Consider the following 17,544-nt stretch of genomic DNA (forward strand, 5'->3'; position numbering starts at 1 on the left):
TAGAGCTGGCCGCCTCCTGCTGGCAGGGAGTTCCTTCCAGGCTTCTGGTGCTACTGCCAAAGAAGGGAGGGTGGGAGAAGAGAGGGAGGTGGATTATACACAGAGAGGGTCCCGCACTTCTGTTTCCCTTCCTTGTCATGGAAGGAGAGAATGAATTACGTGGGGGACCCAGGGGGATAGGAAAATCAATCATTCATGACAGTTAATAAGTGTCAGAAAAGTATTTACTCACATTCATCCCCTGAAAGTCACATTCTTCATCTGTTCTGATTTGCCTTTCACTGATGGCATTAGCCAGGTAAGCTCAGCAAGAAACAGCAAAAGGTTTTAGCCCAATATTGTGGAGAGAGTTTCATTTAACTTCATTTTTTCCAGCCAGGGCTGGCTCCAAAGCTAGTTTTTCTTACTAGGTTGTTTGCTACATGAAAAGCAGACTCCCAGAGGTTTCTGAGATTGCCGACATCCTATGCAAGATGACTGCTCCCACCCACCCGCCCACCCACTCACTAATAAGACATAATGCCGTCCTATTTTTGGTAACAATTAAAGGGCCTCCCGGTGAAAGCAGAAAGCTGTTTATTTTCTGTGACATCACTTCACTTTGCCTTCGAAGGCTGGTCTGTGCTCAGTGTTTTCGTGGTGATGCAAGTCGGCTCTCTCCTCCAGCAGTTGGATCCCTCCCATCTCACAGTACCTCACAGGTCTCTTCCCCCGAGCAGTGCATTGCTGGAGCGAGGAGAAGCTCACGAATCAGCTGCAGGTCTCTGTTTTGAAAAAGCAGAGATACAGAGGCAGAGGAAAAGGGTGGACTGCTATGTGACCTGTTCTTAGAGCAAGACAATCACCATCTGAATTCCAGAAGCCCTGTTCATGGTTGGGGATATTTTCTCGACTGCATGGAATCAGAAAGAAGCAAAAGGATGGGAAATGCCTGCATTCCCCTGAAAAGAATTGCTTATTTCCTATGTCTCTTATCTGCGCTTTTGCTGACTGAGGGGAAGAAACCAGCGAAGCCAAAATGCCCTGCCGTGTGTACTTGTACCAAAGATAATGCTTTATGTGAGAATGCCAGATCCATTCCACGCACCGTTCCTCCTGATGTTATCTCATTGTAAGGCCCGTAAGCATTTTGATATCTAATTTACGATTTAAAAATTCCAGCCGGTGGATTTGGGGCTTTGCATGTATTTGTAGAAGGGCATGGAGAGAGAGATTCCTCTTGCATGCTTGGCCATTTGACAGTGCTAACATTTGCTGCATTTAGAATTTTTGATTTTTTTAGCTGCTACTGAACATGCTTAGATACCCCCAGCCCTGAACATTATCATGAGAAACCTGTAGCCGATTCATTTATCTTACTTCATCTGGGAAGGAATAGTATCGTACTTCATAAAATAGTGTCAAAATAGTCACTGTTATGCTAAACCGGATTAACATAAGGTTTGTTCTGTGTGTGTGTGTCTCTTTGTGTGTGTCTGTTTGTTTGTTTTCTGTTTTTTGTTTTCTTTCAGATCCTTTGTGAGATCTGGTTTTACTGAAATCTCAGAAGGGAGTTTTTTATTCACACCATCGCTGCAGCTCTTGTGAGAAATATTTATATCATGACTATTTTTAATATGGCATATATTTGGATAAGCCTTCTAGTAAAATGATCTCAATATTAATTTTGTCAAATGTGATTCTATTTCTGAGAAAATAGAATATCAGTAAAGTGAGAGGTAGATGGGTTTGTTTGCGACTTCACACCAACAGTGCAGGTTGATTCTTACAATGGTAAATCTGTTAACCTGTCATGCTGTCTACTTTAATGGCTATTTATGAAGTTGTTGGAATCTTGCAACAATGATCCCAATTCCATTCCACTATTTTACTTTCATTTTTAACTTGGGAACTTTGGTTCTTTTGCCCTGGAGTTTTTGAATTAGTCAATACAGAACCCAGCATAACATATGCGCTCAAGATGTTGTCTCCGGGGATCTGGGGCAGGCTGCTACTCTGTATGATTTACCATGTGGGGAAAAAAAAAAACACCTCAGCTCTTTCTAGGTAATTCCTTAAAATGTTAATTCTCAAGAGACTGTTTTTTAATCTCATCTAATTTATAACTAGTTCCATTACAAGGAGGGAAAGAAAATATTAATATAGGATAGTGCAAAGGATTACTCTCTGCTATATGTTTTGAGTTGGCCACAAGGGAGCCACATACTCAGTCTATGCCTGAAAATATTCAAAAAAATAATATTTGACTAAGAAATCAGATCTGTTCACAGGCATAATGGAACACATAAAATTTGTTCTGATGTGTAATGTTTGGCAATTGGAGTCCTAGTTCTTACAGCGGTATCACATGGGGGTCAAGAGGTCTCCCAGGACTCAGGTATCAGGTCGCAGACTTGGTTTGTAGCTGGACGGATATGGGCAGAATTAGACAATTGTGGATCAGCTGAGTCTTGGCTATCTTAACTGCATGATTCAGGACCCAAGCCTTTCACTCGTTTGTTTTTTATTTTTTTATTTTCTTGCCTTACTTGGCCATTTTGGCTGTTTGAAGTTACATACACAGAGGCAAACAGCATGGAGTGGACGTTGGAGAGACAAGTGTTTAAACCTCACCCTGCCACTCATAGAACCTAAACATGTACTCTTGTGCAGATTACTATATCTCACTAAGCCTCAGTCTTCTTATCTTTAAAATGGAAGTGAGAACACATACTTCCAAGGTTTAAGTAGATAAAACACTTGGCATAGGGTATGCCAAATGCTTACACATTTATAAATGGCAGGGTTTAAAATTTTTATATCAAGCTAAAAAGCTAAAAGTCACTCATCTATTGTTTTGCCTATATGAAATTCCTAAACTGGTTTGACTGTTTCATTGAATTCACAAACTTGATCAGTTGTTTTGACATTATGTAATGATGTTGGCTAATGTCCTTCTACTGGCTGATGTCTTCAAATGATTAGCAATTGACTAGATATTCCTAAGGGGTTTATCTATTTGATTGATGGCTAGTGGTGTGACTGGGGGAAGTGTTAGTTAGCACATCAAACAAATCCAAAAAAGATAGATTCTTTCCCACAGAAAGGGGCAGAGTCTCTAATGCTGGGATCCTTCCATAGGATAAGAATTTGCTGTCTCTGAGAAAGTGATAAATTGTGTTTCTGGTGCTCACTTGTTAAATGAATAAATGGCTCATTTAAAAAGCATCCTTTTGATATGCTAAGGCACCTCCCTTCCCCTAGGATAGTTACATAGATCAGTCCTTAAAATTCCAGGAGTAGTGTCAGTAGACACTAGATGGACATTAGCTGTGGCACAGAAAGCCTGGAGTGATTAACCTAATCAATTACCACATCTCCACTTTGTTTTTGTTGGGTGGACCCAGTCACGGCAAGCACAGATGCTGGACAATGTTATAGAAATAGTTACCGGCTGCTGCAGGGTAATGTGATTTCACGTATTTAGAATCACAGAGGGAAGCCAAGGGACTGGTTTTTAAATAGCCCAACTGAGTGTGTGCCATGCCCGTGTCCCATGCTCCGAGTTCCTATGGAACATTCCAGCCTTTATTTCTAAAAGCAGTTCAGGTTTCAGAAATAACAAAAGGCGAGTAATTCTCGCCCAGTGTGTTCTCGGTTAACTCAGATTGGCTAACCTCAGCATGGTAGACTTGTGCCAGTGCTGAACTTATGCAAAATTGTTAGGGGCCAAAGTTTGTCCCTAATCTCCAGGACCCTGTGCCTGAAGACTCTGCTCTCCATCCTTCTTGCCCAATATTCTCTGCTTCCTCCTATCCTCAGGAAAAGGTCTAATAAACTCATGTGCAGTGTGTAGGAAATATATGAGAAGGCTCTGAATATGAACTATGAAACGATCATAACAATTGTGGGAATGCATGGATCCCACACAGAAAGATCTCTTCTGTGAGACAGGGCTGTCCAGTGCCCTGAAAACCCCATATGGGCTGCCAATCCCCCTTTGGAACATGAAGACCAATGGCATTGGACCACCAAATTAGGCCTAGATCGCACAAGCCATTGAGGTTTGCAATGAATTCCAACAGCATTTGTGATTGTGAATTGCCACACTCACCCATCATACACTGTGAAGAGATAAATTTCAGAATCAATTCGGCTTGATTGACGTAGGAAGACAGTTCGTTGGTTTCTTGCTTTGTTGTTGGGAAGGGTTAAAGCAAATGTCCTATTTCCATCATCCACCCTAAAAATCTGATAATGTCAGTATGCCCCCAGATGCTTTTTCAGAGCTTCTGAAAAAGCTATGATGAGAAGTAGTTGTTGAAATGTCAGTCTGGGGTACTGAGGAAAATAGACATGGTATCTGAAGTTACATGCAGTGTTTGGGAAAAGATCCTGGTAGGCCATGGCTGGCTGTTTGTGTTGGAGAACAAGAAAAACAAAAACCCACATTCCGTAGAGAGGAGAGAGAAAGGATAAAATTATTCAATAAAAATTCATTAGATTAGTTGTAAAATACATTTTTAAAAAATCTCATTTATGGGTTTAAACATAACAACAAAAACCTTTCCCAAGCAAATGCAATTTCATTCATGTTTTACATAGGGCCAGTTTCGAAACATAACCAATGACAACGATTATGCATTCTAGCTTGCTTTTAGTGATAGAAAGTGGTACTTTTAGTGAATGCAGTTTAGAGAAATGTGTTTTCACACATTACTGCCCTGTTCCTTCTCAACTACACACTGAAGTCCCCAATGATATGGGCTCATGATGGAAGTGAAATTCAAATTTAAGAGGACAAAATGTGGCCACTTCGCCACCCACTTATAACATATTTTAATTATAAACCCCTGTAATTCCCGAGAGTGTTCTATTTTCAGGGAGTGATTTCCAGGGTAGTTTTAGTATCATGCTCAAATAAAACAACACAAAACAAAAACACTGCAAGTAAGAATCCGATGTGACCAGAAAAAATTTCTTAGTATTCCAATTGGAATGTGGTCTTGTTTGAAAGACAGAATTGATCTTTCAGGGTCAAAGGAGGGGAATAGCGTTATTTTAAAAATTAATCTACAATCAACACATAAATACTTGATCCATAAGAAGTTAAAAACTAAAAACAAATGGAAAAGCAAAAAGTATGAACAAAAGAAGGAATAAGTCCATCCTTACTAAGGCTTTATCATTTAGTCCTTCAAAATATGATCTGTCCAGGAAAAAATATCCATGGCCTCCTTTACCTTTAAAGAAATTGCTACCTTTTTCTATTCCTCCTTATATTAGAAGCCTACAATTTAGCAGTCTTCAGTGACCACTCAAGCCAAACCTATCAGCCAAGGGTATTTTTGGAGGAATTATTAGCTGGTTATAGGTGAGCACGTTTTGGTTTGTATCCAGCTGATGCCCCCATGATGGACCAAAAAGCAAAAATTTCAGTCATCTAGGCTGTTTTGTCTACAATTTGTCCAATGATCCATAGATCTAATCTTTAACTTTTTAATTAATTACTTTTTTGTTTTTACTTTCTTAAAAATAATTTTAAATTCTATTTTAGATTTGAGGGTCCATGTACAGGTTTGTTACGTGAAGTGAATTAATTCTCGTAACTGCACAAACTAGCACTCACCACAGTTGTTTTCTCTGAAAGTGTATTTCATCCTTTCAGTTATTCAGGCAAGAAACTTCAGAGTTACCTAACCCCTCTCTTTCACTCTCCACTTCCACCTGGACAAGCATCCTGTCCGACAGCATGAGAATCTGCCTCCTCCTCTTCACCACAGCACCACTGCTTTCATTGAGGCTGCATTTCATTCACTGTTTCACAGGCTGTGGCAGGAGCCTCCACGCCTCACTGTCTGCTTTCAGTTCCCATCTGACCCATCTCCATTAGCGCTGCCTTTCCTGAGACACAGCTCCCCGTGCTTTCATGACTCCCTAGAAACAGAGAAAGTCCAGACACCTGAGCTGGCATCCATAGCGTTTGGCCCTTTCTATTTGTCCAAGGTTATCACTCACATCATTGACTCTACACACACAGACACACACACACACACAGACACACACACACACACACACACGTGCCCAAACAAGTTCTGCAGGATCTCATTCTATGACCTCTGTTGATTCTCAAATTCTCTAGCCTTTACTGATGTCTGGCACTGTGTGCCATTTGTTAGAGTTATGGTGCTTGTATCTGCCTTGTGTCTTTCATGGAGGATCACCAATAAGCTGTGGTCCCAGAGAAAAACCCAGACATGTTTTCCCACGTATTTGTTGAATCCAGTTTATGTTTCCATTGATTTTGTGCTGAAGACTCCTGTGTTACTCTCAGCAGATAATGCTGGTCATGTTCACACTCTTTCTGATGTTTGGTGCACCCTAGCTGAATTCACGTGGACTAATGGTGTGGAGGTCTGGGAAGTGAGCCGAACTAAAAAAACTCGAGGAGATATTTGCTCATGAAGTTGTGAATTCAAACTTCCTCAGCAGAGATTTCCAGCATACCAGATTTCAAAGGCAAAGCATCTAAGCCTTTCCTTAGACCCACCGCTCGAATCTCTTTTGTCCCACACTGACTTCACATTTGGCCTCCTTGGTTTTTAATCAGACTGCAGAGGACGACTAGTCTGTCCTGGGAAGGGTAAGATGCTCCTTTATCCAGCCTGACTGGACATCCAGAGGGAAATGTTAGTTAAGCATTATTAATATGAAAAGAAAAATCAATAACACAAAGATAATTTCCTTTTTGATTTAAGTACTGCTTAGCCAAAATAAGTATTTATTTATTGCATAGTTGCAAGCAGCAACAAAATGAAAACAAAAGCCTCCCATTTTAGCAGACATGTTTTGAGGCTCTACTGGGTAGCAGGTACAATGTTGGGCTTTGTGAAGGACACAAAGATGAGTGACACGCTGTCACTTTTCACCCTGATATGGCAGCTCCAAGCTGGTAGTGATTCTTGATATGGTAAATTATACTTTGCCTGTATTCGAACGCATTAGTTTCATTTAAAAAATTATTTTTATGTAAGTAGAGATGAGGTCTTGCTATGTTGCCCACGCTGGTCTCGAACTCCTGGCCTCAAACAATCCTCCCACCTCACCCTTCCAAAGTGCTGGGATTATGGGTATGTGCCTGGCCTCCTTAAATGTATTATAAGGTAGTCTTGATAAGCATTCTCATTTTGTTCAAAATGATATTCAGTTGATTAGTGATGATGGTGATGCTTGCTGGTTGTTGATCCTGTGGCTAATACGGGCTACAGAATGTCTGCAAGGGCTTTACAGCATCAGCTGTAATATCAAAACAGCTGACCCTGGTGAGCTGGCAATGAGGCAGACAACACAGACTTGTGGGCAGATAAGCATGGGTTCAAATCCCCACTCTGCTTCTTCCTAGTTGTATGATTTGGGGCAAGCTTAATCAAGTCTTGATATCTATATCTACAAAATGAGGAAGAACCGTAGTACCTATTGCACAGAATTACAGTAAGGATTAAGTAAAACAATGCATGAAAAATGCTTTGCAAGTTTCCTGTAACTCAATACACATTACCTTTATTACAGTATCTGAAAATCACTTTAATTGGAACTACCATAACATCAGATTAGTGTCTGATTGTATAATCTGGGTTTGCCGATAATCTCAGCTTTAAACATTTTGTGGTTCTACACACAGTTCCCCAGCAGAACTTGCTGAGAAATCTTTTCTTTAAATACTTCTTACAGGAAACGTGAACTATTTACCTTTCAAAAAAAAGTCATAACCCTCTCCTTTCTTCCTCATGAATAAAATGACTGGCACCACATTTTGTAAAACGTGCCAGATTTTGTTTAAATAATTAATATTGGCAGTCTTCAGATGAGTGGTTCTATGGTAGCATAGAAAGGGGCCTGAACTAGAAATCAGGAAACATGGGTTTGAAACTCAGTTTGGCCACTATTGGGCTGCGTGATCCAATAGTTTGGGTAGGTCACAAAACTACCCAATAGTTTGGGTAGGTCACAAAATATCACTGGACCTCAGCTTTTATTGCATAAAATATTAGAGGTAGATTAAACTGTGGTTCTGAAACTCAAATGCTAGTGGGGTTTGGGGCGGTAAGACCAATGAAGGAAGCAGTTGAGTATAAGACAATAAGGAGTAGTGGTGACTGAGGTAAACCAGAGAAGACATGTCTTACCTAAAAATCCTCTGCTCCAACTGACTATTGCTGATGGGAATGTGGTACATGCACATGGAGCCCTATCTTCCTCATTTTTAGGGGAAGGTGGAAATCTGGAAGTAGATTTTTAAACAGGATAAAGACCAAACAAATATAAGTTGGCATTTTGAGACCCTTGCATTCAATTACATCTAAGGTCTCCTCCTATCTTAAAATTCTGTTGTATTCTACAAACAGTTACGTTAATATAATATAGAAATGGCATGGTTAAAGAAATGGACAACAATGGCTTGGCGCGGTGGCTCACGCCTGTAATCCCAGCACTTTGGGAGGCCGAGGAGGGTAGATCACGAGGTCAGGAGATGGAGAACATCCTGGCTAACACGGTGAAACCCCGTCTCTACTAAAAATACACAAAATTAGCCATGCGTGGTGGCGGGCGCCTGTAGTCCCAGCTACTCGGGAGGCTGAGGCAGGAGAATGGCGTGAACCCAGGAGGCGGAGCTTGCAGTGAGCCGAGATCGCGCCACTGCACTCCAGCCTGGGCGACAGAGTAAGCCTCCGTCTCAAAAAAAAAAAAAAAAGAAAAGAAATGGACAAAGATTATTGAATCAGTTCTAACAAACCAATACATTAGGTTGTTCATTGAAAGAACCTCATAATATGAAACTGGCTGTTATAAGGTTATTAATACAATAATTGTAGTTCCCAATCTCCCAAACAGGTCCAAAGGGACCTTACCAGGCTCTCCCTGTGGTGGTTGATGATAAAATGATGTTTCAGTATCCCTCTCATGGAGCAAGGATTGGAAAAAAATTGTTAGGCCCATTTTTATATAGCAAGATGGCAGGTGCTTGCATGTGTAAAATGTGATCAAAAGGCAATAAATCTTTAAAAATACAAACTAGAATGTATACATACAAATAACTCTTGACTTCACAGAAGGCCATAGATTTTGCCCAACTGTGCTTCCATGGCTAAAGATTTCTGGACCCTCCTTTGAGAATTGTCTTCATTGCCAGTTTACAAGCCACGCAATAAAACCAGGCAAGGTTTTATTAGAGGCATTAGTTATTTTTGTATTGCTTGGTGCTAAGCATTTTATAGATCTCTTTTTTTTTTTTTTTTTTTTTTTGAGACAGAGTCTCGCTCTGTCCCCCAGGCTGGAGTGCAGTGGCGCTATCTCGGCTCACTGCAAGCTCCGCCTCCCGGGTTCACGCCATTCTCCTGCCTCAGCCTCCCGAGTAGCTGGGACTACAGGCGCCCGCCACCAAGCCCGGCTAATTTTTTTGTATTTTTTTAGTAGAGACGGGGTTTCACCGTGTTAGCCAGGATGGTCTCGATCTGCTGACCTCGTGATCCTCCCGCCTCGGCCTCCCGAAGTGCTGGGATTACAGGCGTGAGCCACCACGCCCGGCCTATAGATCTCATTTTTAATGTCATCATCATGGTAACCTTTTGAGGTAGATATAATTATCTCCATTTTGCAAATGAAGAGCTGAGTCCTAAAAACCTCCTCAATGTCACGCCCCTATTACGTTAGCAGAGTTGGAGTTTAAACCCATGTCCTCACTTTTAACCACTTCTGTCTACTTCCTCCTGAACATGAATCATCATGCTTCACTTTGCATAGTTTTGTTCCCAAAATCAAATCCCCTCTCAAAGGGTCAACCTTTGCCATTAACAAGAGTTTTCAGGAGAATGTGCCCTAATTCCTGGAGACAATGACTGAAAGGAGTTTCAAAAGCCCTTTGAAAGAGTGGCCGCATTGCTGGCAAGAGCAGCTAGTTTCCCTAGGTTGCAACTCTCATTTATATGTGTAAGCTCTGATCTCCTTGCTTAAACAAAAATAGAGAGAGAGAAAGAAAAGAAAAAAGCAAAAGAAAAAGGCCTTATTTACTTTAAAGTTACACCTTAGACTACTGTTGTCTAAACTTGTGTCCTGTGGAGCAGTTGACCTGAAAGAAGAGTTCTGTGCTCAAATAAATTTGGGAAACTGCACGTTCTATCCCTGCTTGGTTATTTACAATGAAGTTACCTTGGCATAGAAACATCTCTGAAATTACTCAAAATTGTTTCATTTTTCTTAACATCCCATAGAATATTGGTTCTATGGAACATACAGTACTTTGGAAATATATGCATGTGATAATTCATTTTATTTTTAGCTTAATTATTTGTACCCCACCTCATTCTAGAGAGGTTGGATAGCAAAGGATACGCAGGTGGAAAGAATCTCATCCTAGTGGATACATTAAACGGTCTGTCTCCATATAAGGAGCAACTCAAGACCATTTTGTTAGTGTGGATTCGTTGATGTGACCTCTGGGAGTCAGTCTCCTCAGTAGGCTGTCTACCTGGTCAAGCAATTTAGCACACACCCCTTCTTTAGGGACCTCCCAGTAGATCTCCATCTTTGGGAGGAAGGAGATGACTTCTTGCAGCTCATTCAACAGGAAAAGGCTTCTGAGTGTAAATATACACTGTCACTGTTTTTATTTGGAGCAGGTTTCATCACAGCTATTTTCTAAATGGCTAAACAAGCATTTCCCTGGGTATGTTCCATGGAATATTCATTTTGTAGGAAGCTCAATGATAAAAGAGTTGCACTGTCAATGAGACCAGGAAACTGTATATTTAATTCCATTTTGAAGAGTCTCAATTTACTTAAGGATAGAAAAGGCACAGTTAAGAACCCTGATTAACTTCTTTAACCCACTTTTCCTAAATGTATCTGCCAGTTTTTGTGTACATAAACCTCTCAACCCTTTGAAGATCGTGCGTTCCAGGGAATACACTCTGGGAAATTCTGGGCAAGACTGTTGTAGGTTTGCAGCAGATACTAGGCAGAGCTGATACTAAAAAGAGGGAGCTGGCTTCCTCATGGCCACTCACCAGTCCTGGGGAAGTCGGGGAGGGAGAGAGGAAGCCTGAGCCTGGAATCCCAGCTCTGCCACTTACAAGCTTCAAATCACTTCACTTCCCTCACCTTGGTTTTCTTTATCTCTTACGTGGAGAATATAAAACCTACATCTTAGTGTTCATTTGAGGATTAAAATCAGATGTCAAGCTGTTGAAGATGAGGCCTGGCATGGAGTAGACCCTTCTCCTTGATGCTCCAGGACCGGGGAGATCCAGGGTGATTTTATAAACACATGGGGAGGGTGGGCTGCTGACTAGTTGTGCCAATTCCTAGAAAGGAAGAGTTTCCACTGCTCTGGGATGAGAGATAATCCCAGGAGGATTGAGGATTAACAAAAGGGGGTTACCACTCCAAAAGGAGAGGGTCCATGTTCAAATGTTTGCCAGCGTGCATGTCAAGGACATCCCTGCAAATCTGAAATCCACATCCTAATCCTAGCCCCACCACTGACAAAAGATGTGACCTTGGTTAAGTCACTTAACCTCTGCCAGCCTCAGTCTCCTCATCTGTAAAAAGAGGAGTCGGACTACGTATCTCTCTGGAGTACCCCCAACCCTCAGATTAGTGTGGAACCAAATTAAGGTTATTCCAATCAATCCAGGTTGAAGAGTTGGTAATCTAATTAAGGATCAGCTGAATTTTCAAGGTTGAGAGTCAAAAAGAACTGTCAAATAATGTACTTGTGTGTGATGCTTCCAATTTTAATGCTTTTCTGTGTTAGGAGCATATTTTTAAATATTCAAATGTGAATTATTCACATGGCACATGCACTTATAATGTGTGCATTTAACTAAAGTGAATCATCAGCCTATTATTAATTATCATTTAACCAGCCCTATTCTTTTGGATAAAGGAGAGTGTTAGTAAAAACCAAAGGGTTTGAATCATTTAAGCAAAGCCAGCTCTAAGCAATTTGGCAAGCCCCTCCAGCTGTCCCTCCATATCTTCCAACAGCTATAACCTGTGCATCCTGTGCTCTTTCATTTACATATACATATACATATGCAAATAAACCCATGTTCACTTGGGAGTGTGCACACTCATGTTTGTACACACTGTCCGTGTCCTACCTAATATCCTAGAAGATGTCCATCAAAGTCTTCTTGGGGCAGGTGACATCCTCACGGGACCTGAGTTTCCTTAGCAGTTAAACACGTGTTCTTTTCCTAGATCTAAGTAAGAGCTCTTCCAGCTCTGACATTTGATGTCTGTGCTCTTTACTTAGCTATTCCTTGGCAGAAGCATTGTAGACATGCTCATACACATTATCTCACATAATTCTTAAAATCATCCAGGAAGTCTTTTTGCATCCTCAATCCTATTTTAACAGATAATGAAACAGATTTACCTACTTGATGTGTAAACATACAATAATAACTGGCAGTTACAAGCTTAGAAACCTGATTCTCTATTCTGAATCCAATCAATTCATTCTCCAAGTGACAACCAAGCACTGGCTACTCACTTTTCCCTTCTTAATCAGAGTGGTTTTTGTGGAGTTGGGAATCATCTGGAAGAGCCTCCTAGATCATCTCCCCTCCATAGCCAGGAAAATCTGCTCTAGGCTGAAACATGGGATGTAGGCCACTCATGGGCCAGATACAATTCTAATGGCAATCAAGATATTATAGGTGACTGGAGAGAGTCTGAAGAAGTACATGTCATTAGAGCCAGGGTGCCTGGCACGGGACCAAATGAGCAGTCTAGTTTGAGACAATGGGAAGTTTTCTTAGCAGGAGTCACCCTTCCCCCCACCATTCAGGCATCTGCAGACCAGCCTCCCCGCTCCCCAGATTCCACATGCCTACTCTTTCATGAATGAAAGAGTGAAAAGCTACAGTGCTATAAGCATAGACTCATACATCTTTAGAGCTACAAAAGACCTCACAAATGATCTAGTCTAGTCTCCTCGCTTTACAACATAGAGAAAAGTGGTATGCTCTAGGACATGGAAGGTATGGTCAAATTTATATTAGGACCCAGGCTTCCTGATTCACTCTTCAGTGTGCTGCTTCCCTGGCCTCTGAAGAGACGAGGCCCCAGGGCAGGAAAGCACCTCAGTGGCCCACCAGACTTAGCACCAACACATGAGCCTGCCCAGTCCTTTTGCTCTTATGCATTCCCGTCTCTGGCCTCTCACCCGGTATTTGGGCAGCCTTACCCTTGACCCCTTGTAGCTATATCCTCATTCTTAGATCCTCTGTTTCTTCATTTACTTCTCTGTTGCTGGCCCTGGTTCCCTCTGAACTCTGAGCTCCATGTTAACCCTGTTGCCTACTTTTCCGTTCCTTTTGAAGTAAATTCTGTGTGTCCTACGTCTCCGTTCAACCAGGAATCCCCTAATAGCTTTATGACCTTGGTGTGAAAGTGTCACTTAGTCATGACCCGTCCCTATAGACAGCAGAATCTGGAGGAATTAGAGCTTAATGTTAGCATTTTACAGGTCACATCCTCTGATCCCAGAGCAATATTAATAATGAAATTATGAAAGCTTTTTTTAAAAAAAAACAATTACAGGCAATTTTAAGAATATTATTCTAAATTCCCATTGAAATCAAATACGCAATTTTAAAAGATGAGCACAGAGCAAAACTTACTGGATGCATTACACAAAGTAAAGTTCCATTTCTAAATACTTTCATTTTTTAATCAGAAAGAATAAAAGTATATTATTGAGCACTAAACTTAATAAGTATCCTAAGGAAATCAGGAGAAAAGCAATAAAGAAAAGATAAAATAATAAATTAGAAAACAGTGGGAATAAAAAAATTAATCGAAGATTTGATCCTTGGAAAATGCCAAAAAAAAATGTGCCAGACATTTGAAGGATATCACATACTCAAATAGGGGAGATTCTGTTAATTCTGTTAATTATTCAACAGAAAGCGTTGGGTAAATTTGGGTAAATATTTAGAAAATATCAAGGCTGTGTCTTACCTCACATCATACATAAAAGTAAGTTCCAAATGTATTGAAGAGTTAAATATTAAAAAGAAAATGTTAAGGGGAAGATGTAGGCAATATTTCCTTGATCTCAAGACAGGAAAGGATATTTAAAGAATGAAATCATGCCTTTTGCAGCAGCATGGATGGGTTGGAGGCCATTATCTTGAGTAAAATAACTCAGAAAGTCAAATACCGCATGTTTTCACTTATAAGTGGGGGCTAAATAATATGTACTCATGGACATAAAGTGTGGAATGATAGACATGGGAGACTGAGAAGGGTGGGGGTGTAGGAGGAAGGGAGGGATGATGCAATACTTAACGAGTGCATTGCACACTATTCGGGTGATGGTTACACCAAAAGCCCAGACTTCACCACTACACAATATATCCATGTAACAAAACTACACTTGCACCCCCTAAATTTATAATTTTTTTAAAAAAGGATTAAAGGCAGGCCAGGCGCGCTGGCTCATGCCTGTAATCCCAGCACTTGGGAGGCTGAGGGTGGATCACGTGAGGTCGGGAGTTCGAGACCAGCCTGACCAACATGGTGAAACCCCGTCTCTACTAAAAATACAAAAATTAGCCGGCACAGTGGCACATGCCTGTAATCCCGGCTACTCAGAAGGCTGAGGCAGGAGAATCTCTTGAACCCGGGAGGCGGAGGTTGTGGTGAGCCGAGATCGTGCCATGGCACTCCAGCCTGGGCAACAAGAGTGAAACATTGTTTCAAAAAAAAAAAAAAAAGATTAAACATAAAGAAATAATACATAATAGGAGTTGATGTATTTTGTTAAATACAAATTTAAACTTCTATATGTTAAAAATCATTAATGAAAAGGCAAATTGGTAATCAGTAGGAAAAAACTTTTAGCATCAAAAGAAATAGGAAAAGATGAAGTAATATCCTTAATAAATAAAAAGTGCTTAGAAAGCAACAAAAGGGGTCAAAGGACATGATTTCATAGAGAAATAAAAATGATAATTTTAAATGTTGGTGAGGATATGGTCAGATAGGCATTTCCTTACTCAGAGTTGGACATGTAATTTGGTACAAGTCAGCAGTAAAGAACTAGAGATTTAAAAACCTTCTATAATCTAATAATGGTACTTTTAGAAATCTATCCTAAGTCTATCATAAGGAAATAAGTAGAGATAGGAAAAATATTTATATATAAGGATGGTTATAATCATGTTTATAATAGTAAACATTGGAATCGATAATTTAAAAAGTTACATCATGATATATCCACAATACAAAACTTACTCATCTATGGAAACTATATTTTTGAAAAATTGATTGTCATGAGAAATTGTTCATGATATAATAAGCAAATGAAAAGAAGGATACACAATGATATAATATTACATCAATTTTATAAATACATATGTGTATATATCATATATGCATTATGCTTATGCATATCAGTGTCTTTGGGTAGTATGATTATGGTGCACTTCATTTTCTTCTTTAAGCTTTTGTGTTTTCCAGAATTTCTACAATGAGCATATATTATTTATAAACAGAATTCACCAAAGTGTATTCAAGGCTGGGTACGGTGGCTCATGCCTGTAATCTCAGCACTTTGGGAGGCCGAGGCGGTTGGACCACTTGAGTCCAGGAGTTCAAGACCAGCCTGGGCAGCATGGTGAAACTCCATCTCTATAAAAAAAAAAAATACAAAAATTAGCCAGGCTTGGCGTTGCGCTCCCGTGGTCCCAGCTACTTGGGAAGTTGAGGTGGGAGGATTGCTGGAGCCAGGGAGGTGGAGGTTGCAGTAAGCCAAGATCGCGCCACTGCACTCCAGCCTGTGTGACAGAGCGAGACTTTGTCAAAACAAACAAACAAACAAAAAAAAAACTGGAAAAACCTCACAAAGCGTGTTCAAAATTTTCAAACTTTCTACTTGAAAAACACAGATTGATATTATCTGGATGTGATTTTAAGACTGCTTACTCTAATTAATTCCTCTAAGAAAGGCATTATTGTTTAATTACATTTCTTAAATCCGTATGAGCTGAGTGGTGTTATTATGGCTGCTCGCCAGAACGTGGTTATTATGTCATTATGTGACCTGGGACCTGTGCTGAGAGACCACCCAGTGTGTGGAAAAGGGTACTGAACCAGGGGTCTTGGGCCTTGTGACCTCAAGGAAAGTGTTTGGTAGCCTTCTGGGCCTCAGTTTCCTCTTCTGTCAAATAGATCTTACCTGCTTTACTACTTTCACAGAATTGTTCTAAAGACCAAATAAGAAAATCCAGGCAGGAGTCTATGACATGTAGGCTATTATGAAGCCAAAGATCATTATTCAAAGAATAAGCTAGTACCTGCCTGGAATTCATAGTTCATATAAATGATTTTTCTAAATCTCCCTCCTGGTAAGGAAACATACTCCCGTGGTTGCAGAAGAAAAAAGCCTCCCCTCTCCTCCCACAGCCCCTTTTCTTACTGAATTAATAAGTGCACAGCCCTTTGGGGAGGGTGTAGACAGATCAGGCACACCCCTGTGTCCACCTCCACCAAAATTCTAGGGGAAAATGCCTGGCTTCTTAGGAAAATGCTTCCCTAAAAAAAGAGGAGAAACCTCAAGTGTTCCCATGGAACTGGAGCAGAGGGCAAATTCCGCACAACCTCTGCACAAACCCACGGGCTGGCTGCTTGGCAGGCCTGCAGGGTCCAGATCTCTGATCTGTGGCTCAGAGTAACGAGGTCATTTGGATGGTACATTGGTTTCATAAACCCCTCCATGATGCTGCTGCTGTTGTGAGGATAGTTGTCACTTCCAACTCATATTATTGCAGACTCTAGGCTACACGTAGTTATAGGGACAAGAAAGTCCACAGCTCCTCCACTCCCCACACCAACGGCTCCAGGCAGACTTGCTGCAAGGAGCAGAGACCCCTTGGTCACCACAGGTAAAGGGGACGGTGTTTTGACTGACTTGGCAAGCTTACCATGTGCAACCCTGGCTGCATATGAGTCTCCTAGGGAGCTTTTTAGTAACCCAGGTGACACCCCACGTTTAGAATTTAACCAGAATCTCCAGGAGTGGGAACCAAGTATCAGTATTTTTAAAGCTGTCTGGGTGATTCCAAGAGCAAGCAGGATTCAGAAGCATTGGCTGAGGTTTCAACACAGATCTAGGTATCTCTCCCACACCAGTCTTCAAAAAACTTATCTTGGTGGGTTTTCCACCACAATTCTGCACTCTCCTAAGCATTCTTTGCACATAATTTTACCTACCATGGATCCAATTCAACCCTAAGGCATCCTTTATCCTTTAGCTTCTCTACCGGCTGGCTCCATTTCTCAGTCTGCCAATTCCAGATCCCCAAGAAGGGTGTCGTCTTAGCCCAACTCACCTTTTTAAACCAGGCTACTTGGGCCATGGGATGCTGGTTGATTTAGAGACTGGCTACTCTGTGGAAAGGGACAGAGGTTGTGCAGTGTAGAACATGGCCACCCTGGTCTGGCCCAGTTCTGTTTTTTGTGTAGGTGGGGTGGGTTGGGCACGGTTTCCCTTAA

General features: G+C 41.0%; 1 protein-coding gene and 1 long non-coding RNA gene across 4 annotated transcripts in view; one reads left to right on the top strand and one right to left on the bottom strand.

Moving 5' to 3' along the window:
• LOC117974692 (uncharacterized) overlaps window positions 1-505 on the bottom strand; it is a 48,248-nt gene extending 47,743 nt beyond the window's left edge. Inside the window, exon 1 of the long non-coding RNA XR_004664796.3 lies at window positions 233-505. This is a non-coding gene — a long non-coding RNA (uncharacterized LOC117974692). The remainder of the gene's footprint in view (window positions 1-232) is intronic.
• Window positions 506-543: 38 nt separating this feature from the next.
• LGI1 (leucine rich glioma inactivated 1) overlaps window positions 544-17,544 on the top strand; it is a 40,469-nt gene continuing 23,468 nt past the window's right edge. For all 3 annotated transcript variants that reach the window (XM_003825374.4, XM_014346609.3, XM_055093160.1), the window contains exons 1-2: window positions 544-1,111; window positions 1,512-1,583. In XM_003825374.4, coding sequence (XP_003825422.1) covers window positions 897-1,111; window positions 1,512-1,583 — 287 coding nt within the window. In that variant the 5' untranslated portion in view covers window positions 544-896. The remainder of the gene's footprint in view (window positions 1,112-1,511; window positions 1,584-17,544) is intronic.

This window comes from Pan paniscus, chromosome 8 (genome assembly GCF_029289425.2).
Source record: "Pan paniscus chromosome 8, NHGRI_mPanPan1-v2.0_pri, whole genome shotgun sequence".
Classification (NCBI taxonomy): Eukaryota; Metazoa; Chordata; class Mammalia; order Primates; family Hominidae; genus Pan; species Pan paniscus.